Here is a 17,643-nt window from a genome sequence, read left to right on the forward strand (position 1 = left end):
GACTCTCAAGAGAATCCCTACAGATACTTAATGGGTAGCTGCATGTGCTAGTTTCTATTCGAGTCCGAGAAAACTCACAAGGAAATAGTTGCGACTCAGTTGTACTGATGAGATGATTCGTTTGGTCGCAGTGGCCTCTTGTAACAATCGTTCGACGCTATAGTCGAGTACGGGGTGGTGACTGTCGCACAGGCGTGCGAGCCTTCAGGGAAAACCGTACGCGGTGCTCTCTATGCCAGTCAGAAGTAAACCCAGGAAGATTGGTGTTACCACCGGAAAGCATCTCGAATTGTTTCATTGTTTTAGGACTCAGAAACCACTTCTTCGGCTTCGGCCTCAGCCGTTCTACCAAACTACTGGTACACAAACAACTCTAACCGTTTCGCCTGCACCTACAAGCACAGCTGCGCGTCAGCTCTTCTGTAGATTCATTAACTGAATCCTGGATTCTCCGGTCAGTGTGTACGTTTCTATGTCGTTTTGTCCAGCGCAACGTTGAAGACTACCACTATTGGTTGCCACAGAATCAGAACACTTGGGATGAAAAAAGTGATACCATGATAAAAATCACTTTCGTTGTCATCTCGGCTGCCCCCGAACCGTGGGAGGGCACCCCTGAACTACAATTCTAGTGGTACACCCTTTCGTATAACAACTGAAAAAAAAACACCAGACTGGATCGCGTGCCTCTTGGCTTTTGTGCGCTGATTGTCCCAGTTGCCTATGTTGCTGTGTGAAATCATCTGGTTGACGTTCACGAAGTTGTCACGAATAGTTCACCAACAGACACGAGCTCCGGTTGCCAGATGCAGAATTCTACAAGTTATTACCACAGTTTAATCGACACAACATCAAACACGGATAAGACTTTCTGCGATCTGAACGTGTGTGTATACGAAGCGTGCGACTGCCCAGTATGTGAACATGAACACAGCAGCCCCTGGAACAGCACGACGGCCACTATCCGTTTACACCAAACCATAATAATGCAGGAAGAGGTTGCTGTTACCGACGTATTCCCGTCTTTCAGTCCTTTCCCATTAGGTCTGCGATGCGCCTTTGATATAATAAAGCCCCGATAGAACGCACATTTCGATTTCCCTCTGGAACGCACACCCCTGAAAAACACGCAAAAATTCGTTGGTTGACAAGCGCGTTACACACATGTTCGAAAAAGATTAAACATGGAGATTCTGCATTCTGCAGCTCGCCTGAGCAATAGCAGCCCGCACCACGAATCAATGAGTAGAACAAAGTCTCTGAAGACGAAGACTACCCGAGACAAAGCGGTAAAAAAGGACCAAGGGTTCGTTCTGAAAGTGACACGGACCAAAATTGCAGCTCAAGATTCCAACGGATGCCAAAAAGCGAAAGTAAGACCCACTACCTTGCGACACGCGACTGAGTCCTGGGTCTCTTAAAAATGTACAGTCAGAAGAGGGCCGAAAAAACGCATCTACGAAGAATCACTCAGCCACACAAATCATGAAAATCCCTGTTTGGCGCGAACCCCCTGCGGTTCACGCCATCACACGGTGTACCTTCCAAAAGGCGCTCGTTTCCCTGTGTTTTTGAAAAGGGTATTGAACAGCGAAAGTATACAAGTGACGATGGTACGTCGCCGAAACTGCAGGGTCATTTCCGCTTCGCAGCATCTCCAGATTCACAGCTTTACGCTCCTCGACACATCGACATTCATGCACTCGGCGCTGGGTGTCACTGAAGGCCTCCCCTGCCCGATGTTTCGAAAACATCGCAAATAATGGATACAGCCTCTCTCTTTTCCCCACACACCCTCTGCATCTGTGGCCGTCATCCCTCTCATTTTTTACCGGTTTTTCCGACTCGATTCCGATCCACCAAAACCAACGTTCCTCACAGCGAATCCCCAGCCGCTGTGCCCATTGAAAAGACGTCTTCAGCTGCTTTCAAAAGAGCTTGGAGCGTGTCGACCACGGTGACAGCAGGATGCCCACCGGCGCCCGGGATGAAGTCTTCATGATCGTCCCCGATCTCGCCACCCACTCCGTCGGCCGGAAGGTATCCGCCCTGGACATAGCGTCCGCGATCGCCTGTACAGCTCATGGGCGGGCGCAACGCGAAAGAGTTTTCCACTGCCTTGAGATCGTTGAACGGCTTCAAACAGAGCTGCGCATCAGCCACTGGTACGGTCGAGTACACCATTCCTCGATTTCCTTGACCCATTTGCACTCCGAGGTCGAACCTCTGGGCCTTGTCGAACGCGGTCCCTACCTCATGTTCTGAAGATTCCATGGAGCCGTTGCCATTGGCAAAGAGTTCCTCTCCGTTTCCAAAATGGTCGTCACTGTTCAGACCTCCGGCGAGACCCTCCAAGGTTCCAGAGCCCACGCGGCCCTCGAACCGACTGTCTCCGGGGTACCTGCACGTCGCCTGGAAACAGAGGTCCGCCACGTTCGGACGCTCCGTGATGCTATCGAGCAGATTGATTTGTCCAGGGTTGCATGCACTGGCTCCCGCGGGCGAACAAGGCGAAGACGCGACGAAGGAAGACGCAAACGACGACTGTCCAGTTGCCACACACAAGTTGTGACGACCCCCGGAAGCCCTCGTGGTGTTGCTGCCGCAGGATGACGGCGAAAGCGAGGAGGCACCGTGGAGCTGCGCATGCAAGCAGTCGGAGCCTTGGCTTCGTGAAACCTGCAACGTGTGACTCGGGGACTCTGAAACAGGTGAAGTGCGTCCAGAAGCCACCCCTCCGCTCTCCTTCGTTCCTTTTTTTGAACACGCATGCATTAGAGACCGCCGCTTCCCAGCACGCGTGCACCCCGCTCGCCCCGAACTCGGCGGAGACGATAGGGGCGCGTCAATCACAAGGTCATGGGGGCCCCCTGCAGGCAGCGAGAAGGAGGCCGGCAGCTCGTAGCCATGGAGATGCTGCTGCTGGAGAGGTTGGAGACCAGCGGGTCGACTCACTCCAGTTCTTTGCTCGTTCTTGGGTCTTCCTGGAACGCTCGCCTGCGAGCCAAGATTCTGCGGGTGGTCACTCGACTGCGGCGGGAGCACAAGCGACGGGACCGCCGAGGCCATGCGCCCCGCGCCCGTGCTCAACCCTGTCACCTGCGAGAGGGAGGAAACAGTCGTTGCAGTGGAGACGGGAGACACGCAGGAGACTCCGTTTGTCTGCGGACTTGCGAAGAACGGCCGCGTGCTTGGGTAGAGAGACGGAGACGAGATGAGAGGCGTCTGAGGCACATTTTCCTCGGCGACTTCCGGTGCACTGAAGTCGCGGCTCGGCGCGAAATCCTGCGCAAACGTAGCAGCGTCGCATGCACTGTGACCCGAGTTCGCCCCCGAAAACGCCGGAGGTGTCACCGCACCCACAGTCTCGACGGAGACGGTCGGTAAAGCACCTGCAGACGCCCTGAAACACTCTGGAGATGCCACGCGCTTCCGTCGACCTCGCGGACTGTCGAGAAAAAGATTTCCAGAAAAGTTGTTTGGCGACGGGACCGGTCCTCGGCCCCTCGTTTCTCTCCGGGAGGTCCCAACAGCATGCAGGGGATTGCCCTTGCATGCGCCTTCAGCAACCGCCTTGGTGTGCACGAGCGCTGAATCCGTCCGGCCCTCCTGACCATCTCGGCCGTTCCCCACGCATATGCAGTGACCACAGACACTGGGACCAGCCCCCTGAGGACTGTCTGTCTGGCGGGGATGAAAGAGGTCTCGCGTTGACCGCGTGCATGCAGTTGAGGGAGTCGTCGAACTTCCGCACGATTCCCGGCGTTCCTCCAACATCGGCGTTACAAACGCCCCGCAACTCCCGATGTGGAAAGTCGGAGTCCACGAAGGACACGGAAGCGGAAGAGTTTTCGAACCTTTGACCGCAGGCGCCGTCGTCGACAAACTCTGTAAAGCCAAGACAGTCGAACATACGACTCTCCTCACATGCCACAATCTCTCAAGCCCGACAGACAACACACACCCCTTGTAACTGTGGACGTCAGAAAATCCATATCGGCGCGCGCGCACAAACAGAAAAGTTTACAGCCCCTCTGAGCAACGGTGGCCATTCTGCTCCACCGACACTCTCACACTTTTTCATATCATGTTTGAACACCAATTTGTGCTGTTCGAAAGACACAACAAAACGGAGACTCACCACCTGAACTCCACATTTATTTTTCTGAGCCCCTAGAACGCTTTCACAATTCGAGTTTATGTGTTCACAGTACTAAAAAACTTACACCCGACTGGAATAACCATACGCTCTGTAGTGCCGAGAATACTGGAGAGGGACGTCCCTCGTATCTTTTTGCTTCTACGTCTCGCTCTGTGTGGGTCTTCTCACCTGTCCAATACAGCCGGTCACCGCGACGGCTCTGTACGGCGCTGGTGTTCCACACTGCATCACATTTGTCTCCAACTCCGGGGTCTCCATGCAGGCGTCTTGTCTCTCTTCTGAATCTGCACAGAACGCCTTCTCCAAGCTTCTCGCGACGTGGACCGCTTGATCTTTTCCAGGGAACACAGGCAAGTTCTCGCCTCGGTGTTGGTCTGCGTCTGCGGCTTTCGCCCCCACCCTGGCATCCTTCTGCCTCTCTCTCTCGGCGGACAAAGACCTGCTGCGAGTCTCGCTGGTGGGCACACCGCGATGCGAGCTGGCGTTACTGCCATCCGCATCCATCATCTGCTCGTCGGAGAGGGGCCCCGTGGGTGCCGCATGGCTGAGCATGGCGGCTCCTGGGTCTGCGTGGCCGAATGCGAAGCCTACGGCGTCTCTCGGGTCTCCTTTCTCTGCCTCGAAGAGCCTGTCGTGTGTCACGGGGTCGGTGTGCTCTCTGCCTCTGTCCCCCCCAGGCAAGGGCCTCCCAAAGAGGTCCACAAAGTTCGCGAGGGAGGCAGAGACGTTCCGGGAAGAAGTCCCACACGGCTCGCCCGCCGCGGCGACTGCATGCGAGGCCGCAGGAATGTTGCAAGCTTGAGCAGGCGAGGAAGACGACAGTCCGAAGAGAGGCGACGAACCCACTTGCGTGAAAACAGCGCCGATGCGGCCGTCGCCGGAACGCGGATCACTTCCTGACCCCGGAGGAGCAAACGCGGATGCACCAACGCCCTCCGCATGCACGGCGTGTCTCGTCGCCTCTTGCCTCGCGTCGGACCCCCCAGGAGGCCCTGCAGCTTCCCCGGGAGTGCCAAACCAAACGAGGCAGTTTCCTGCCCCCTGTGGGTTTTGTCGGGTCGTGAGTCCGACACGATCGTTTGAGAAGAGGCCGCCTTCAACATCGCCCAATGTGGAAAGCTCCTCCGCCGCCGGCGCGCCCTCGCTCGTCGGCGTCGTCGAGTCCCCGTTCTGCACCCTTGGAGGGGACAGCAGCGGGGGCGGACAAGACGCGAACGCCCCGACAGACTCTACGGTGTAGGTCGACCGCGAGGACGCGCTCGCGCCTGGCGTCTCCGTGGGAGGAAAGAAACACGAGTGGGACGACGACGGATACGACGGAGGCGAAGACACAGGGGCCGCGGGTCGGAGGCCTCCAGGAGCGGCCAAGGCGATTGGAGACGGAGCTTTGTACGAGCACGCCTGCGGCGCAGCCTGGCAGAAGCCGGAAGCAGCCGCCTGCCGACACCGACTTTGACTGCATGATTCGCTCCCACAGGATCCTGACCCACAAGTGCGAGGCGCCGGATTTCGCTGCTCGCCCTTGGCGGCCCACCACCCCTCTTCTCCCTCGAACCGGTAAGGCGGCACACCCGAAGAATACCCTGGGACCTGAGAAGCTCCTGCGACGTTCCCGCCTCGCCATGCGCCAGGAAGTCCGACGACTGAGAGGGGAGTCGCCTGCATACAGCGAGGAGATTCTTGAGGAAGTCCGCCAGAGACCAAAGTCGGCCGCGACCGCGCATTCGCGCCTCGACTGAAAGCACTCGTGGGGAAACCAAAGGGGAGCGACATGGCTTCTCCGAAGGCGCCATTGCATCCACATGGCTTGAGGGAAGGCATGGGGGGCGGCACCGCAGTCGGGCTGCCGTCTCCGAAGCGAAGGGTGAAATCGCGCAGCCTAAAAAAAGCAAGGAAAATCGACCGCAGGGGGTTTCGCGGGTACGGGGAGAAAGGAGCACGTTACACGTCACTGAGTGGTCGGCTGTGGCTACAATCTGGTCTCTACGTTTCCCCTTCTTGCACATCTCTCTCTTTCCTGGAGAGACAATCCTGAAGGCTGTGCGCCGCCGAAGTGACACAGGTCCCCTCTTCCAACCAGCTGCTCGCTGTCCACTCCGTTTTCTTTCTCGCCTTACCAGGGGTGGCGAAGGGCCTCGCGCGCAGAGGGCATCCGGTGTCTCGGATTGATTTGCAGGAGCTTTTGGCAAAGATCCCGAGCAAGAGGAAAGTCAGGCAATGGGAAGACATCGTAGTCGATTCCCCCCTGTTTCTCCTGAATCTGGGAGAAAACCATGAGTGACGCCCGCGCGGAAGTAAGCAACTCCATAGGGAGAGGCGGAATTCCCTGTAGTCACATGCACGAGAAAAGACGCCATATTCCACACCATCCAAATGCGTTTTCTCCCCAAAAATCTACGTGAACCTCCACAAAGAAAATACGTGTCTCCAGACGAAGATATGCATCTGTTCAGACGCCTCTTCACCTACGCCCCATCACACAACAGACGCGCCTCTGCGTGGGTTCGTGTCCTTGATGCCTTTCATTGGGGACAGATACACATGCAGCTTCTATCCTCGAGTTGTTCAGATTTCTCATCGCCGAGAAACCACAAGAGTGCCCACTTCCGAATGTCGTCGCATGCCTTGTTCCAGGAGACGGAAATTCCGTCGCGGTCTGAACCCCTCTCCGTTCCTCCCCCGCAAAAAGTCAGTTTTTTACTGAGACGGAAATCAGCCTGGTCAAACGGGCTGAACAGCCACGCGTTCATCAACTTCCTTGTGTTTCTCACCGTCATTAGAATGTAGAGGATGACGCCGACACTCCACAGGTCCGACTGGACTGAGTACTCGCCTCCTCGCAAGACCTCAGGGGCCAGGTAGCCGTAAGTTCCCACAAGGCGTCTCTGCCCTCCTTCAATCTCTCCGTACTCTTGAGGCGTCACTTCCATCATCTTGCAGGTGTCAAAATCGATTAGAACAAGCTCGTGTTCGAGCTCGACGGCGGTAAGCGCGGAGCGGGGGGCACCTCTGTGTTGCCCTACGTTTCCTTGGAACGCCGAAACGGAGTCTGCACAAGAGAAGAAGGAGCAATCGCTCGCGAAGCAAGAAGCCCCTGTCGAGCTGCTGTCCCCACACTCACTCTCCGACGGGTGCTCTCCCGAACCCGGGGAAAACCCCGCAGATGGGACAGGTTGCGAGCCATCCGTAGGCGGCGCAGCTCCGCGACGACGACGAAACATCAAGTTTTCCGGTTTGATGTCTCTGGAAATAAGTAAGGCAAAACATTAGAAAGACCTCGAAAATAAATGCGAGAAAATGATGTTTTGCGAACCCTTTGGGAGACCGGACAAGCCGCCCCCTATCTGTCTCGTTACTTCCCTCTCCATTCGTTTTCCTTCACAAAAGTCGAGTTTGTGCGACGAACTGTCTCCTTATGGCAGACGATCCACGAAACAAAAAAACCACTGGGGAACCTCGCTCACTACCTAGACTCAAAACCTTTCTCCGGTGCTTCTGAGTCTTCCCTTTTCGGTGTTTCTCTTTCCTCAACCAAACGACCTGAGCACCCCCGACCAAGCACCCCGGGGTTTCGCGTGGCTTGTTGGGTATGCCTGGCTCCCATACACCGCAGTTTGTCTTAAAGCATTCTGTTTCTAACTTGTTTCCCGGGCGTAGCTCACGCCTGGTAAAACAGGTCAGTTACTGTGGGGAACTGTATCCCTCGGCCTGTATCTACATATCGATGTCGGCTCATTAGTTCCTTGTTCTTGAACATGATCATGTTGAAAGCGATATTTGACCGTCAGATGCAAGGCGAGACGCCCGCGATTCTGCGTCTTCTCACCTGTGAAGAAGGTGGTTCGAGTGCATGTGATTGAGAGCCTGCAAAATCTGGAAGATGATGTACTGGCATATGTGCTCCTCCACAGTTTTCTCTGTCAACAGAAAATCAAACAGCTCTCCGCCCTCGAGCTTCTCGCTAACAAAGTAGAACTTCTGTTTCTCCTCGTAGATCGCGTCCAGAGACAAAACATTCCGGTGAGCGGGAAGATTCAACAAACGCATGCACAAGCGTCGCCAAAGCCTGAAGAAACGGAGCGTCACGATTCAAAAAACGCCGTAAGCGACGCGTAGGTCCGCACACACATGAAAATGCATACGGATGCTGCCACTTCGACACCCCGTTTATCTCGAGTGGGTCACAACAAGAGCATGCTCATCCAAGCTCCATGTCTGCACACGTCCGACAGAAAACAAAGAACTGTCAACGATGGAACAACGATGGAAGTCCCCTTCAATGTAAGTCAACTCTTGGGGAGAACCTGAGCATCGGTGCAAGTGCTCCATGAAAAAATTCCCCCGTCCCTGTCTGTCTGTCCACTAGGCGACTGGCAAAAATGTGTCGCGGTCCTCCTTCCACTTCTACAGTCCCCTCTCCACAACTCAAAAGATCGCCAAATCATGCGCCGAGAAACATCATTGTGTGTGTGTGTGTGTGGCGAAAGACGAACAATCCCATAATAGAGTGTGGTCGACATTCTGCGTCCGTCATTAAAAAAACACGAAGCGAAAGATACACCGAACGCTACACCCTCTCCCCCCTGGACTCCTCACCTATCTCCGCCGGCGCTGGCAGGAATTCTTTGTTTGTCGATGGATTTAATGATTTTCGGTTGGTGGGTTCCCCGAGTGAACGCGTGGCGCAGAACAGGCCTGGTGGAACTCGGCGCCTTTCCATCCTGTTTACCACTCCCCTCCCCGCCTCGCCTGTCGCCTGCTCTTTGGTGTGTCCTCTCCTCACTGCGTGCGCCGTCTTCAGGCCTCTTCTGCCCGCGGGCGCCACTTTCCCCATCCTTCCCGCTCTCTCGATTTGCGTCTCGCTGCTCCTTGGCTTGCTGGGCCTGGCACACCGAGAGAACAGGGCCCAGTCTGTACAGCGTTTCAATGGACGTCCCTGCTGGGAACACCTGGATCGTCCGAGGCGGCGCATGTCCACAGGCTCCGCATGCACCAGCGGCTGCGAGCACAGCCGCTTCGAGAGAGTTCTCGGCGTCGCTACAGCTCCGCGTAGAGGCGAGAGACGGTGTAAGCAGGAAAGGGAGGGAAGAGGACAGAGCGCAAGAAGACGCGGCTGTCGAAGGAGAGCACGAGGGCGAGTGAAGCGGCTTCGGGCCGCTGCATGCGCAAATGCTCGGGTCGAGTGCCTGGGCGTGACGAAGGGATAGCCCCAAAGACGAAGAGACGGGGCAACAAGAAGCCATCGTGGCGGCAGGTGGAGCGAAGAACTGTTTTGCCGGAAAAACGGGAATGTGTGTGGTACAAAGAACCGAGATTTCGACAGACTGGGAAGAACAGGCAGCCTGAGAGTATCAGGCACGAAAAATGAAGTGGGGAACAGGGAACACAAAAGTCCACAGAGATGTGGTCGAGCACACCCGCAGACTCGGTGCAACAAAGAATCGCAAAGACTCAGACTTTTGAACAAAAACGTAAAAACATTTATGACTCGCAGAGCACAAAAATAAATACCACACTGACCACATAGAAACGTCCCCTTTGGGCGTGTGGGCAATACGGTGCTGGGGTAGCTGAAATGTTTCGACTTGTACCCAACGATACACACACACAGCACTAACTTCCCTTCTTCCGCGTTCGCGCCCTTGCTGCTGCCGTGGTCGCCTTTTGTCTGTGTTCTCTTTCGTCTCTGATTGCCGCCTCTTTTGCCAGAGAGTCTTCCAATCCGACAGGCACGGCAAAACGGTGAGATCTGGCGTCTCACATACAACGAACGAATGATATCGTGTCAGAGCACCAGGCTACCATTTTCCCCCTGTAGTGTCACAGTGGTACCAGCGGAAGAGGTCTCTCTTTTTTACAACACACAAAAACGATCCAGGGCAAACAACCCTCGTATACAAGAAGCGTGACAAATGAACTGGAACGAAATAGAGATCTTGGCGTGTCTACACGATGCTGATAAAAAAACGCCGAAAGGGATTCAACTGGAGGGACTGGCAGACTCTGGAACTTTGTCCACTCCCCTGCTTTACATGGGTGCCCTCTCGCGACCGCTTTTGAACACGAAAGCACAAACCCAACAATGGTGTGAGGAATGCAAATGCCGGAGTTTCTTCAACGAGTATCGCCGTGTCCCGGCCGCCAAGTAAGCATCTTTCTGCGAGCCCGAACTGGCTCCCTCTCGTGATTCATCTCGGCGCAAACCAGACGCTTTCCTCCTGAGCCTGAAGTCGATCCTTTCGACACTTTTTTCTGAGCGTGAGAGCCCCGACCTGCTACACGGCCCGCCACAAGGTTCAATTCCGCAAGGTAGCATGACAAACGCATCGAGTACGTTCGATTCACGAGAGAGAAAGACGCATGGTGACGAAGACTGAGTGCCAAAAAAGAAACGAGGAAAACGAGGGAGCGTCCGGCTGCCTAGCCCCTGCAAGCATCGCGAAACAACAGGTGCGACGCGATTGACTAGTCTTCTGACCGCGTGCAGAGAAAAAACAACACGCAGAGAGAGCAAAAACACCGACAAGCCGGTGCCGAAAAAAAATACCACTGCTAAAACTGAGACGAGGATGAAGCACGGCCCACCAGCAGATCTATGCCATCCCGGCTGCCTGAGAGATGGACCGAAGCCGTGAGAGAAGCCAGAGACAGAGAGCAATGTAAGAGACGAGTTCCCTCTGACGGCGCAGCGGTGAAACGAGCACTTGGAAGAGAAAAAATCACCAGGAGAAAGCTCCGTCGATGTTTTCGAGACGAAACCAAAAGGCAGACGAAGCAGCTGGTCACGCAGAAGCAACGAGAGGTTTGCAGACAAGCACGCCGTCGTCGGAACCGGTTCTTGCAGCCCTCCGTCGCACTCGTTTCTCCGCAGAAACAAGAACAGTGTGGCAGACGTTGCCGCGAGACGCACACGTTTCTTACCCCGAAAAAAATGTAGGCAAAAACTCGAGACGAGCTCCAGGCCACCGCGACGCAAATGACAAGATCCTGCCCCAGCACCCTGGAATCAAATACCCGTTGCAATAATTTGCTCCTCTCGCTCGGCCTCGTACTAGCAGGGAACACGCGGCAAAAGGCGACCAAGGTTCGGCTGCGGGACAACCGGCCGCGGGAGACATGGACCAAAGAAGACGAAAAAGGCTGGAATACTAGAAGAAAGTGTGCTCGTGTGCTGAGACGAGCGATCGACGAGGCGCCACACAAGCCAACGGCGGCCTCAGCAGCAATCGCATATCTCTTATGATCATGAGACCAAGAGACCCTCCCAATCTCTCGGTGCCCGAAACCGGGAAGACTCTCCGGGCCGGTTGCACACGCCACCGCCCCACGACGATTCAGCGGTAGGACTGTCCTTCCTGGCAAAAAGAAGCGGAACACACCGTGAATCGAGACAGTTGTCAGGAGACGTAATTTCCTCCAAAAAATTCCAAAAACCGATCGACACACTGGAAGAAATAGGGTTCGGGCTGCCGCCCATCCTAGCACTATTATCCAGAAGATCCAACAAGGGCTGAGCGTGTGCCAAGCCACGAGGGACGAGCTGGCGTGCCTCCTTGCCGCAGACCGCCCACTAAAATAAGGTCGAACTGTGCGCTTCTCGCCTGGTGTGAAGCTGGGACGGTCGGTCGGAAGGGGGAAGTGAGGTTGCGCGCGCTTACGAAATGGTGTGGAAAGCGACGGCGGGAGACGGTGCAGATTGCAAACATAACAGACCGGTTTCAAACACAATGTGCGTGGAAGTAGTTTATTCACTTTATTTTCGACCCTGCATAGACGAAGCAGCACAGAAAAATGGAAAACCGCGGCAGGCCGTTGAGGGGTGTAGAAGAGACGTCACTCGGACACGAAACGGTGTGACAGACTGGAGTGCAGGCCCTCCATCGACCTGAAAGATGTGCTTTTATGAGTTGTAAGTCCGGTTCGTGGTAATTGTTTTGCTCAAGCATCTGTGTAACATACAAGGCCCTTCCGAAAGTGGCATGGGGGGGAAGAGGCTGCTGGGGCCGTCCGCACAGTATAGCGTGCCGAGCTGCCAACCGGCTGCGCAGCGGCTGTTAGGTGACTTCCACTGCAAGGATGGGCCGACAGCCACCTACAAAAGGAGTTTGATGAAGAGCCGACGCGAAAATGGAAGTCTTTGCTTCCGTCATTCCTTTGGAACTCGGTTTGGCCTTTAAGGGTTCCTTTTCGTAGACCCGCGAGGCGTAGTACCATCGGCTTCCCATACGGCAGGGCCGACGTCGTTGGCAACCATTCCGGCGCACGAATCCAGTTCTCACAACGAGGTAATGCAATAGTTGTGAGTACTGCGGCCTCCTTTAGCAAAGCAGATTTCTAGGTGCCGGCCATATAGGAAAACTCCATTATGGTCGCAAGAAGCAGCATTGCAGACTCTTCTAGAGCATCGGGCACGCACGTGCTTCGTGGAAGTATCCTTGGTATGAACGGCGCGTTGCCACGAGAAATCGAGGCGCAAGCGTGCGATGCGCCGCGGCGTGGCCCCTGATCGCCCGCAGCGGAAAAAGGGTCCTTTGTGGAAGTCACCTGTGTCGAGACTACGTTTCACCACGCTGCTTCTGTTACAGAAAACTGTACTCCAGAGCATATCTTTGTTATGCATACAAAACAAAATCGTTATTTGGTTGTACATGGGTCGCAGCCACGGCACGAGTTTGCACTCTGTTCTGCGACGCATGACAGTTCAGAAATTGTTGTGGCAGAGACATTCTCACGACTGCCTTGTGTTTTGCCACTCATATTTTGATTCTGTTCACAGTGCTATCGTAGATGCATGTATTCGCCTTTGTTTTGATCATTCTGGATCCGCTGCTCCGCTCGTCCACGAACCCGATTCTCTATTGTTTGTATCACAACAGTTTCACAGGAGCCACCGCACTTTGTCCTTTAAGTAGGCTGTCCTTTTAGACCAGCATGACAAGCAGGAAATCTCAGAGCAGTGTCAACTGCGTGCCTTCTCCCCGTCGGTGTATTTAGGAATTCCTATCGAAGAAGTCTACTTCACAGCTGTTGCCTCAGCACAGTCGTAGCGTCACCCGTATATAGTTGCAAACTGAAATTCTCTGAACATCAATATTCTGCTCAAAGCCAGAATGCGTGGATGTCTTGAAGGTAAGAGGGTCCGAGAGAACTCCTGCTCATTGCCAATTACTCCAAAACCTCAACCATTAGTCCACACACGGGATTGTTGTTCGCTTCAAATGCTGGCGCTTTCGTGGTTGCATGACTCCGTGGCAGCTAAGCCGAAATAACCGAATCACACTCTATATAGGTGAGAGTACGGTGCCGGTTAGACATTCTCGAAAGCAGCACTGCACCGTGTTTTCGTTGGAGTTCAACCGCAGCGCATACCTACATTCCTGCGGGATGACAGACGGTCGGTAAAACCCGGTTTCTCATCCCCCTTGCGACGGTCACGGTAGAACGAACGGAGTCATCGTGCCTGTTAGCCACGATTTCGTGATGAGTCGCTGCCGTAACGATTCAGTCGAGTCCTAATAACGCTAGTTTCAGCGAAGTCGGGCTGAGGGATCGAGTCACTCGTTACACGGTATCCTATCGCCGCTGGTGTGATTCCAGACAACCGAGCTTCCGAATCCCTGTGCTGCTTCAGAGACTCTCCGTGTCCTTCCTTGTAAACTCCATCGCGGTCGACTGAAACTGCGTTCTCAATCCGTAAAAGCGTCTTGGCCCTAGCAAGGCATTAAACTGCCTGCGGTCGTTGTGGTCGCCTTTGTTCATCATCAATAGCGGACGCGGGAGGCCATGTGTTTCTAGACTAGTAAAAGCCGCTATCGTTATTCAGGGACAAGGCATGCCCAACATCAGCGAGTCTGTGAAGAAGCCACAGTATTTTATGCACTTGGATGGTATGGACGGTTTCTACGGCAAGTCTATTCGCTGGGTTCACAGCCTAAATCTGCCCAGAAGTTTGTGCACCTAAATCGCGAAGCACAAGTTCTTAGCAGAATCAACTTGTTTGCTGGTGGACGCAATGCATCTTCTGGCTTAGCACATAAGACTCTGCAAATTCCGTTCAAGTATTCAACCAGTCGAAATCACTGTAATCCTGTATGTACACTAGGCTTACGGTCTGTAGTGAGCGTCAACCGTGCATTTGCGGGAAGCTGCATAACGTCTCGCTGATGCACAACTCCCTCCAGAGTCTGGTGAGCAACAGACAGGCGAACAGAGGACGTATTGAAAATGGGGAAAAAAGGACGTTCATTGTTCCTTTTCTTCGTGGCTGCTCTTCCAATAATGGGTAGCGTTGGTCAGGAAGATGGGGACCACAACCACAATGCTGCAGAGCATGCTTCCCTTCTCAACCACGTGACCATCGCGATTCTAGGCTGCATCTTGATTTTGACTTTGATTTTCGAGGTAAGAGATAATAGACGATGAAAAAAGAAGTGCGTTAATAGAAAGACATACAGGTGGCGCATGAGACGATCATCGAAACCCTCAAGGAAAAGCATCTGCACCATGCTCTCGAGATCATTAACGCTGTGAACAAGGAAATGACAATTCTTGGTTTCATCTCTCTGCTGTTGTTTGCAATGACAAGACTTGGCTTTACAATGCAAGCAAGCGATAATTTACTGGGACAGACAGAGCTCGAGAAGATCGGAATAGAGGAAATAAAAGAAGAAGGAGGAAACCCATATGCTGCCCCAACACCGCTGTTCGAACTCTTTGAGCAAGTGCACATTACGGTCTTCCTCTTGATGGTCACCTTCGTTGGCGCCATTGGCTTGATGTTAGCCGCCGCAGTCATCGCAACTTCCAGATGGAGAAGGTAAACTTACTATTCCTGGAGGTGGATCAATATTTCTTCGTTGAAATTCAACATTTCAGATACGAACGCGTCGATTTTATGGAGCTGCAGAAGAAAGTGGAGAATGGAAGCGTGTCCACGGCTCACCTCAACTTTTGGTTTTTGAGGTATAAATTCGTCAACCCCTCGAACCCGCTTTTCGCCCACCCAAACGCAGGCTTCTCATTCGGCGAGTACCTGTCTGAAAGGCTGACAGCCCTGGTTGTCCAACTTGTAGAAGTTTCGCCCTCGACGTGGATTGTCATTATGGCCCTTGCGCTGCTCGTCCGCCCAGTACTCGAGTTCGGTCCAAGAGACACTGTGAAGTTTTTCTTGGGTCTCGCTGGGGTGCTGGCTTTCTGCACCGCTCTCCTCTACCTGTACGTCTCCAGATTACTATCAAAACTCTGGCCTGGGAGCGCGGCTGTGGCGAACCATATCCAGAATGTGACCAAGCCCGGCTACCACGGCGGTCCTGGAGAAGTTCCCATTGAAGCGTTCGATCCTGTAGTGAAGAACAATGCTTTTTGCGCCCTCATCCAGGGTACAAAGGCAATTAACTGCCAAGAGAATCTGTTTCTTTTGGGGGCGAGGGGCCCGAAAGTCATGCAGACCGTCATTCAGTTGCTCATCTTCGTTCACGTTGTTACGATCGCCTGCTTGGCGAAAATGATGCTCTCGGGTCACTCTCAGCACGTTATCGTCGAGCCGATGGGTTACTGGACGGGGTATGTTCCGCTGGTCATCGTCACCGTGAGCCTCTCAGTTTTCCCGCTCATCACAGCGATGTTCTCCATTTTCACGAGCGTGGGATATTTTGCCGACAACGAGGCTCTCAGACGAAGCACTGAAAGAATTCAGCGGCGAAAGCTCGCACGCTACCACCAGATTCTGGTCTTCCTCCAGCACAAGGCCAACATCTTTTTTGCGCGTCAGCGGAACAATATCCAGGACGAGATTGGCCGGGCAAAACGGGTGTACGAATCTCTGTCGGCGGACACTAAGCGCGGCTACCAGGACATCTTTCAAGCATTTTCGATAAACGGCAAGGAACCCCGGATTTCGTTATCTAACGTGTTCCTCATGATGAAGGCATTCGAGCTCGATAAGCGAGTTCCCGATTGCAGAAGGAAGATAAGTACGCAATTATAGAACTGAGCTGTACTTTTAAAAGGCATTTGTGCACTCCTGCACAGATGAATGGATGGCGATTTTGGATACTGATAAAAAGGGAGAACTGGTATTTCCCCAGTTCGTCACAGTGAGTTTTCGAACGTGCGGCCACGTTGTTACCGCTCTCAAAGAATAAGTCATTTCAGCTCGTGCAATATCTCATCCAAGACGATGCCCCTGAAATGAAGAACAGAGCACTAGAAGAGCAACGACTTAACGTGAGCTACTACACTATCGATGTGGCCCTTGTGGAATCACTGACACCATGTTCAGGATTTGTTTAATGCTATCGACGCCGATGGTGACGGCTTTGTAACCATGGTAAGCGGCTGCTGGATGGAGCATCTTTCCACGGTTCTATCATAACGAAACTACTTGCCAGGAAGAGCTGCTTGATCAGCTGCAGGGAATCAGGCCGCCTGTCTGGACCAACGAAGCAACAGAGCTTATGGCCGATATAGCAGGAGGTCGTTACGGTGAACTCGTGAGGCCTCAGCAGCTTTTTGCTTGGGTTCATGCTACGGAGGAGCAGGCACGAACCCTTCTTCCGCAGGGTCATGAACCTCATCATTAGTGACGGTAGTACCGTTGTGATCTACGGGTCACACAGCATAGACGATTTACTGCTGTGGCTACCGGTGGCAACCCCGTACATCCGTTTCTCTTCTGTGAGATCGTGCACTGCCCTTCAGACACATGGTAGGTAGCGTGAATCAGCCGCACACTACCAGCGTAGCCAGTCCAGGCTTATCAATTAGAGACCAGGAGAGTGACGTATTTTGCTTTCTGGACATTAGACAGGGCAGTTTACTCAGTCCAACCACCACCACTCTGAACTGGGGGCGCAGTTCGTGCGCCCGTACCTTCACATACAGAATTGGACTGAGCAGCTTACTCCTACAGCACCGGAATATTGGACGTTTTTCTGAAGCCGAGTACAGAAGATAAGACCGCTGGAGCAGCGCTACCCTTTGTGTGCGAGACAAGCGGTGTGACAATTTAGACTCCTTACGAAGGATCTTCCAAGGGGTAACTGCACTAACATATATGAGGCGGAGCCTACTCTTGAACATGTCTCTGTTTCTTTCTCTTCCTTTTGCTGAGGATGTACAAGTGAACTACTGGGATTCGTGTTCCTTGAAACAAGCTGATCCCTGCATAGCTACAGTCTCGTCTCTGCCGCACTGACAAGGTTTTATCGTCACGCCGCGACGTGCACCGAACAGCGCTTTGGCTCCCTTTTGAGCCATTCCCTGGCCAAGCAGGGTGCGAAGTAAAACGATGTCGTTGTAGATAGCACACTTTTCACCCAACAGATGCAGCACAAGTCACTGGCTTGTCTCAGTAGGGCAGAGTCTCTCTGAGAGAAGATGCACAGTGGTCGTGCCCGCGAGCATGCCGCGAGACCGCATGGCCACATGCCCACGTGGTCGTGGCTCGCGGGCACACTGTCCGTGGTACTCTGCTTTTGTTG

At 53.7% G+C, this 17,643-nt stretch overlaps 2 protein-coding genes across 2 annotated transcripts; one reads left to right on the forward strand and one right to left on the reverse strand.

Moving 5' to 3' along the window:
- Positions 1 to 250: 250 nt before the first annotated feature.
- On the reverse strand, positions 251 to 15,276 carry TGME49_239420 (protein kinase). The gene is made up of 8 exons (XM_018780553.1): positions 11,821 to 15,276; positions 11,084 to 11,517; positions 8,759 to 10,589; positions 7,989 to 8,228; positions 6,934 to 7,405; positions 6,280 to 6,488; positions 4,331 to 6,041; positions 251 to 3,888 (listed from the first exon to the last, which is right to left on the reverse strand). Exons 3-8 carry the CDS (start codon positions 9,403 to 9,405, stop codon positions 1,876 to 1,878), a joined length of 5,292 nt encoding a protein of 1,763 aa, XP_018637662.1. The 5' UTR covers positions 9,406 to 10,589; positions 11,084 to 11,517; positions 11,821 to 15,276; the 3' UTR covers positions 251 to 1,875.
- On the forward strand, positions 14,378 to 17,343 carry TGME49_239430 (EF hand domain-containing protein). The gene is made up of 6 exons (XM_018780554.1): positions 14,378 to 14,563; positions 14,617 to 16,134; positions 16,193 to 16,257; positions 16,316 to 16,387; positions 16,443 to 16,490; positions 16,552 to 17,343. The coding sequence occupies exons 2-6, from the start codon at positions 14,970 to 14,972 to the stop codon at positions 16,741 to 16,743; spliced, it is 1,542 nt and encodes a 513-aa protein (XP_018637663.1). The 5' UTR covers positions 14,378 to 14,563; positions 14,617 to 14,969; the 3' UTR covers positions 16,744 to 17,343.
- The last annotated feature ends 300 nt before the right edge of the window (positions 17,344 to 17,643 follow it).

Source organism: Toxoplasma gondii, chromosome VI (genome assembly GCF_000006565.2).
Source record: "Toxoplasma gondii ME49 chromosome VI, whole genome shotgun sequence".
Classification (NCBI taxonomy): Eukaryota; Apicomplexa; class Conoidasida; order Eucoccidiorida; family Sarcocystidae; genus Toxoplasma; species Toxoplasma gondii.

Bases quoted from the DNA above. Each gene is read 5' to 3' on its own strand.
- TGME49_239420 (XM_018780553.1), bottom strand. From the start codon at position 9,405: ATGGCTTCTTGTTGCCCCGTCTCTTCGTCTTTGGGGCTATCCCTTCGT. The intron at 7,406-7,988 runs GTGAGAAGACGC...ACTTATTTCCAG, and splicing joins TCGAACCACCTTCTTCACAG to AGACATCAAACCGGAAAACT. The intron at 6,042-6,279 runs GTAAGGCGAGAA...TGCTTTTTTTAG, and splicing joins GAGGCCCTTCGCCACCCCTG to GCTGCGCGATTTCACCCTTC.
- TGME49_239430 (XM_018780554.1), top strand. From the start codon at position 14,970: ATGGAGAAGGTAAACTTACTATTCCTGGAGGTGGATCAATATTTCTTC. The intron at 16,135-16,192 runs GTACGCAATTAT...ACTCCTGCACAG, and splicing joins CGATTGCAGAAGGAAGATAA to ATGAATGGATGGCGATTTTG. The intron at 16,258-16,315 runs GTGAGTTTTCGA...AAGTCATTTCAG, and splicing joins TATTTCCCCAGTTCGTCACA to CTCGTGCAATATCTCATCCA.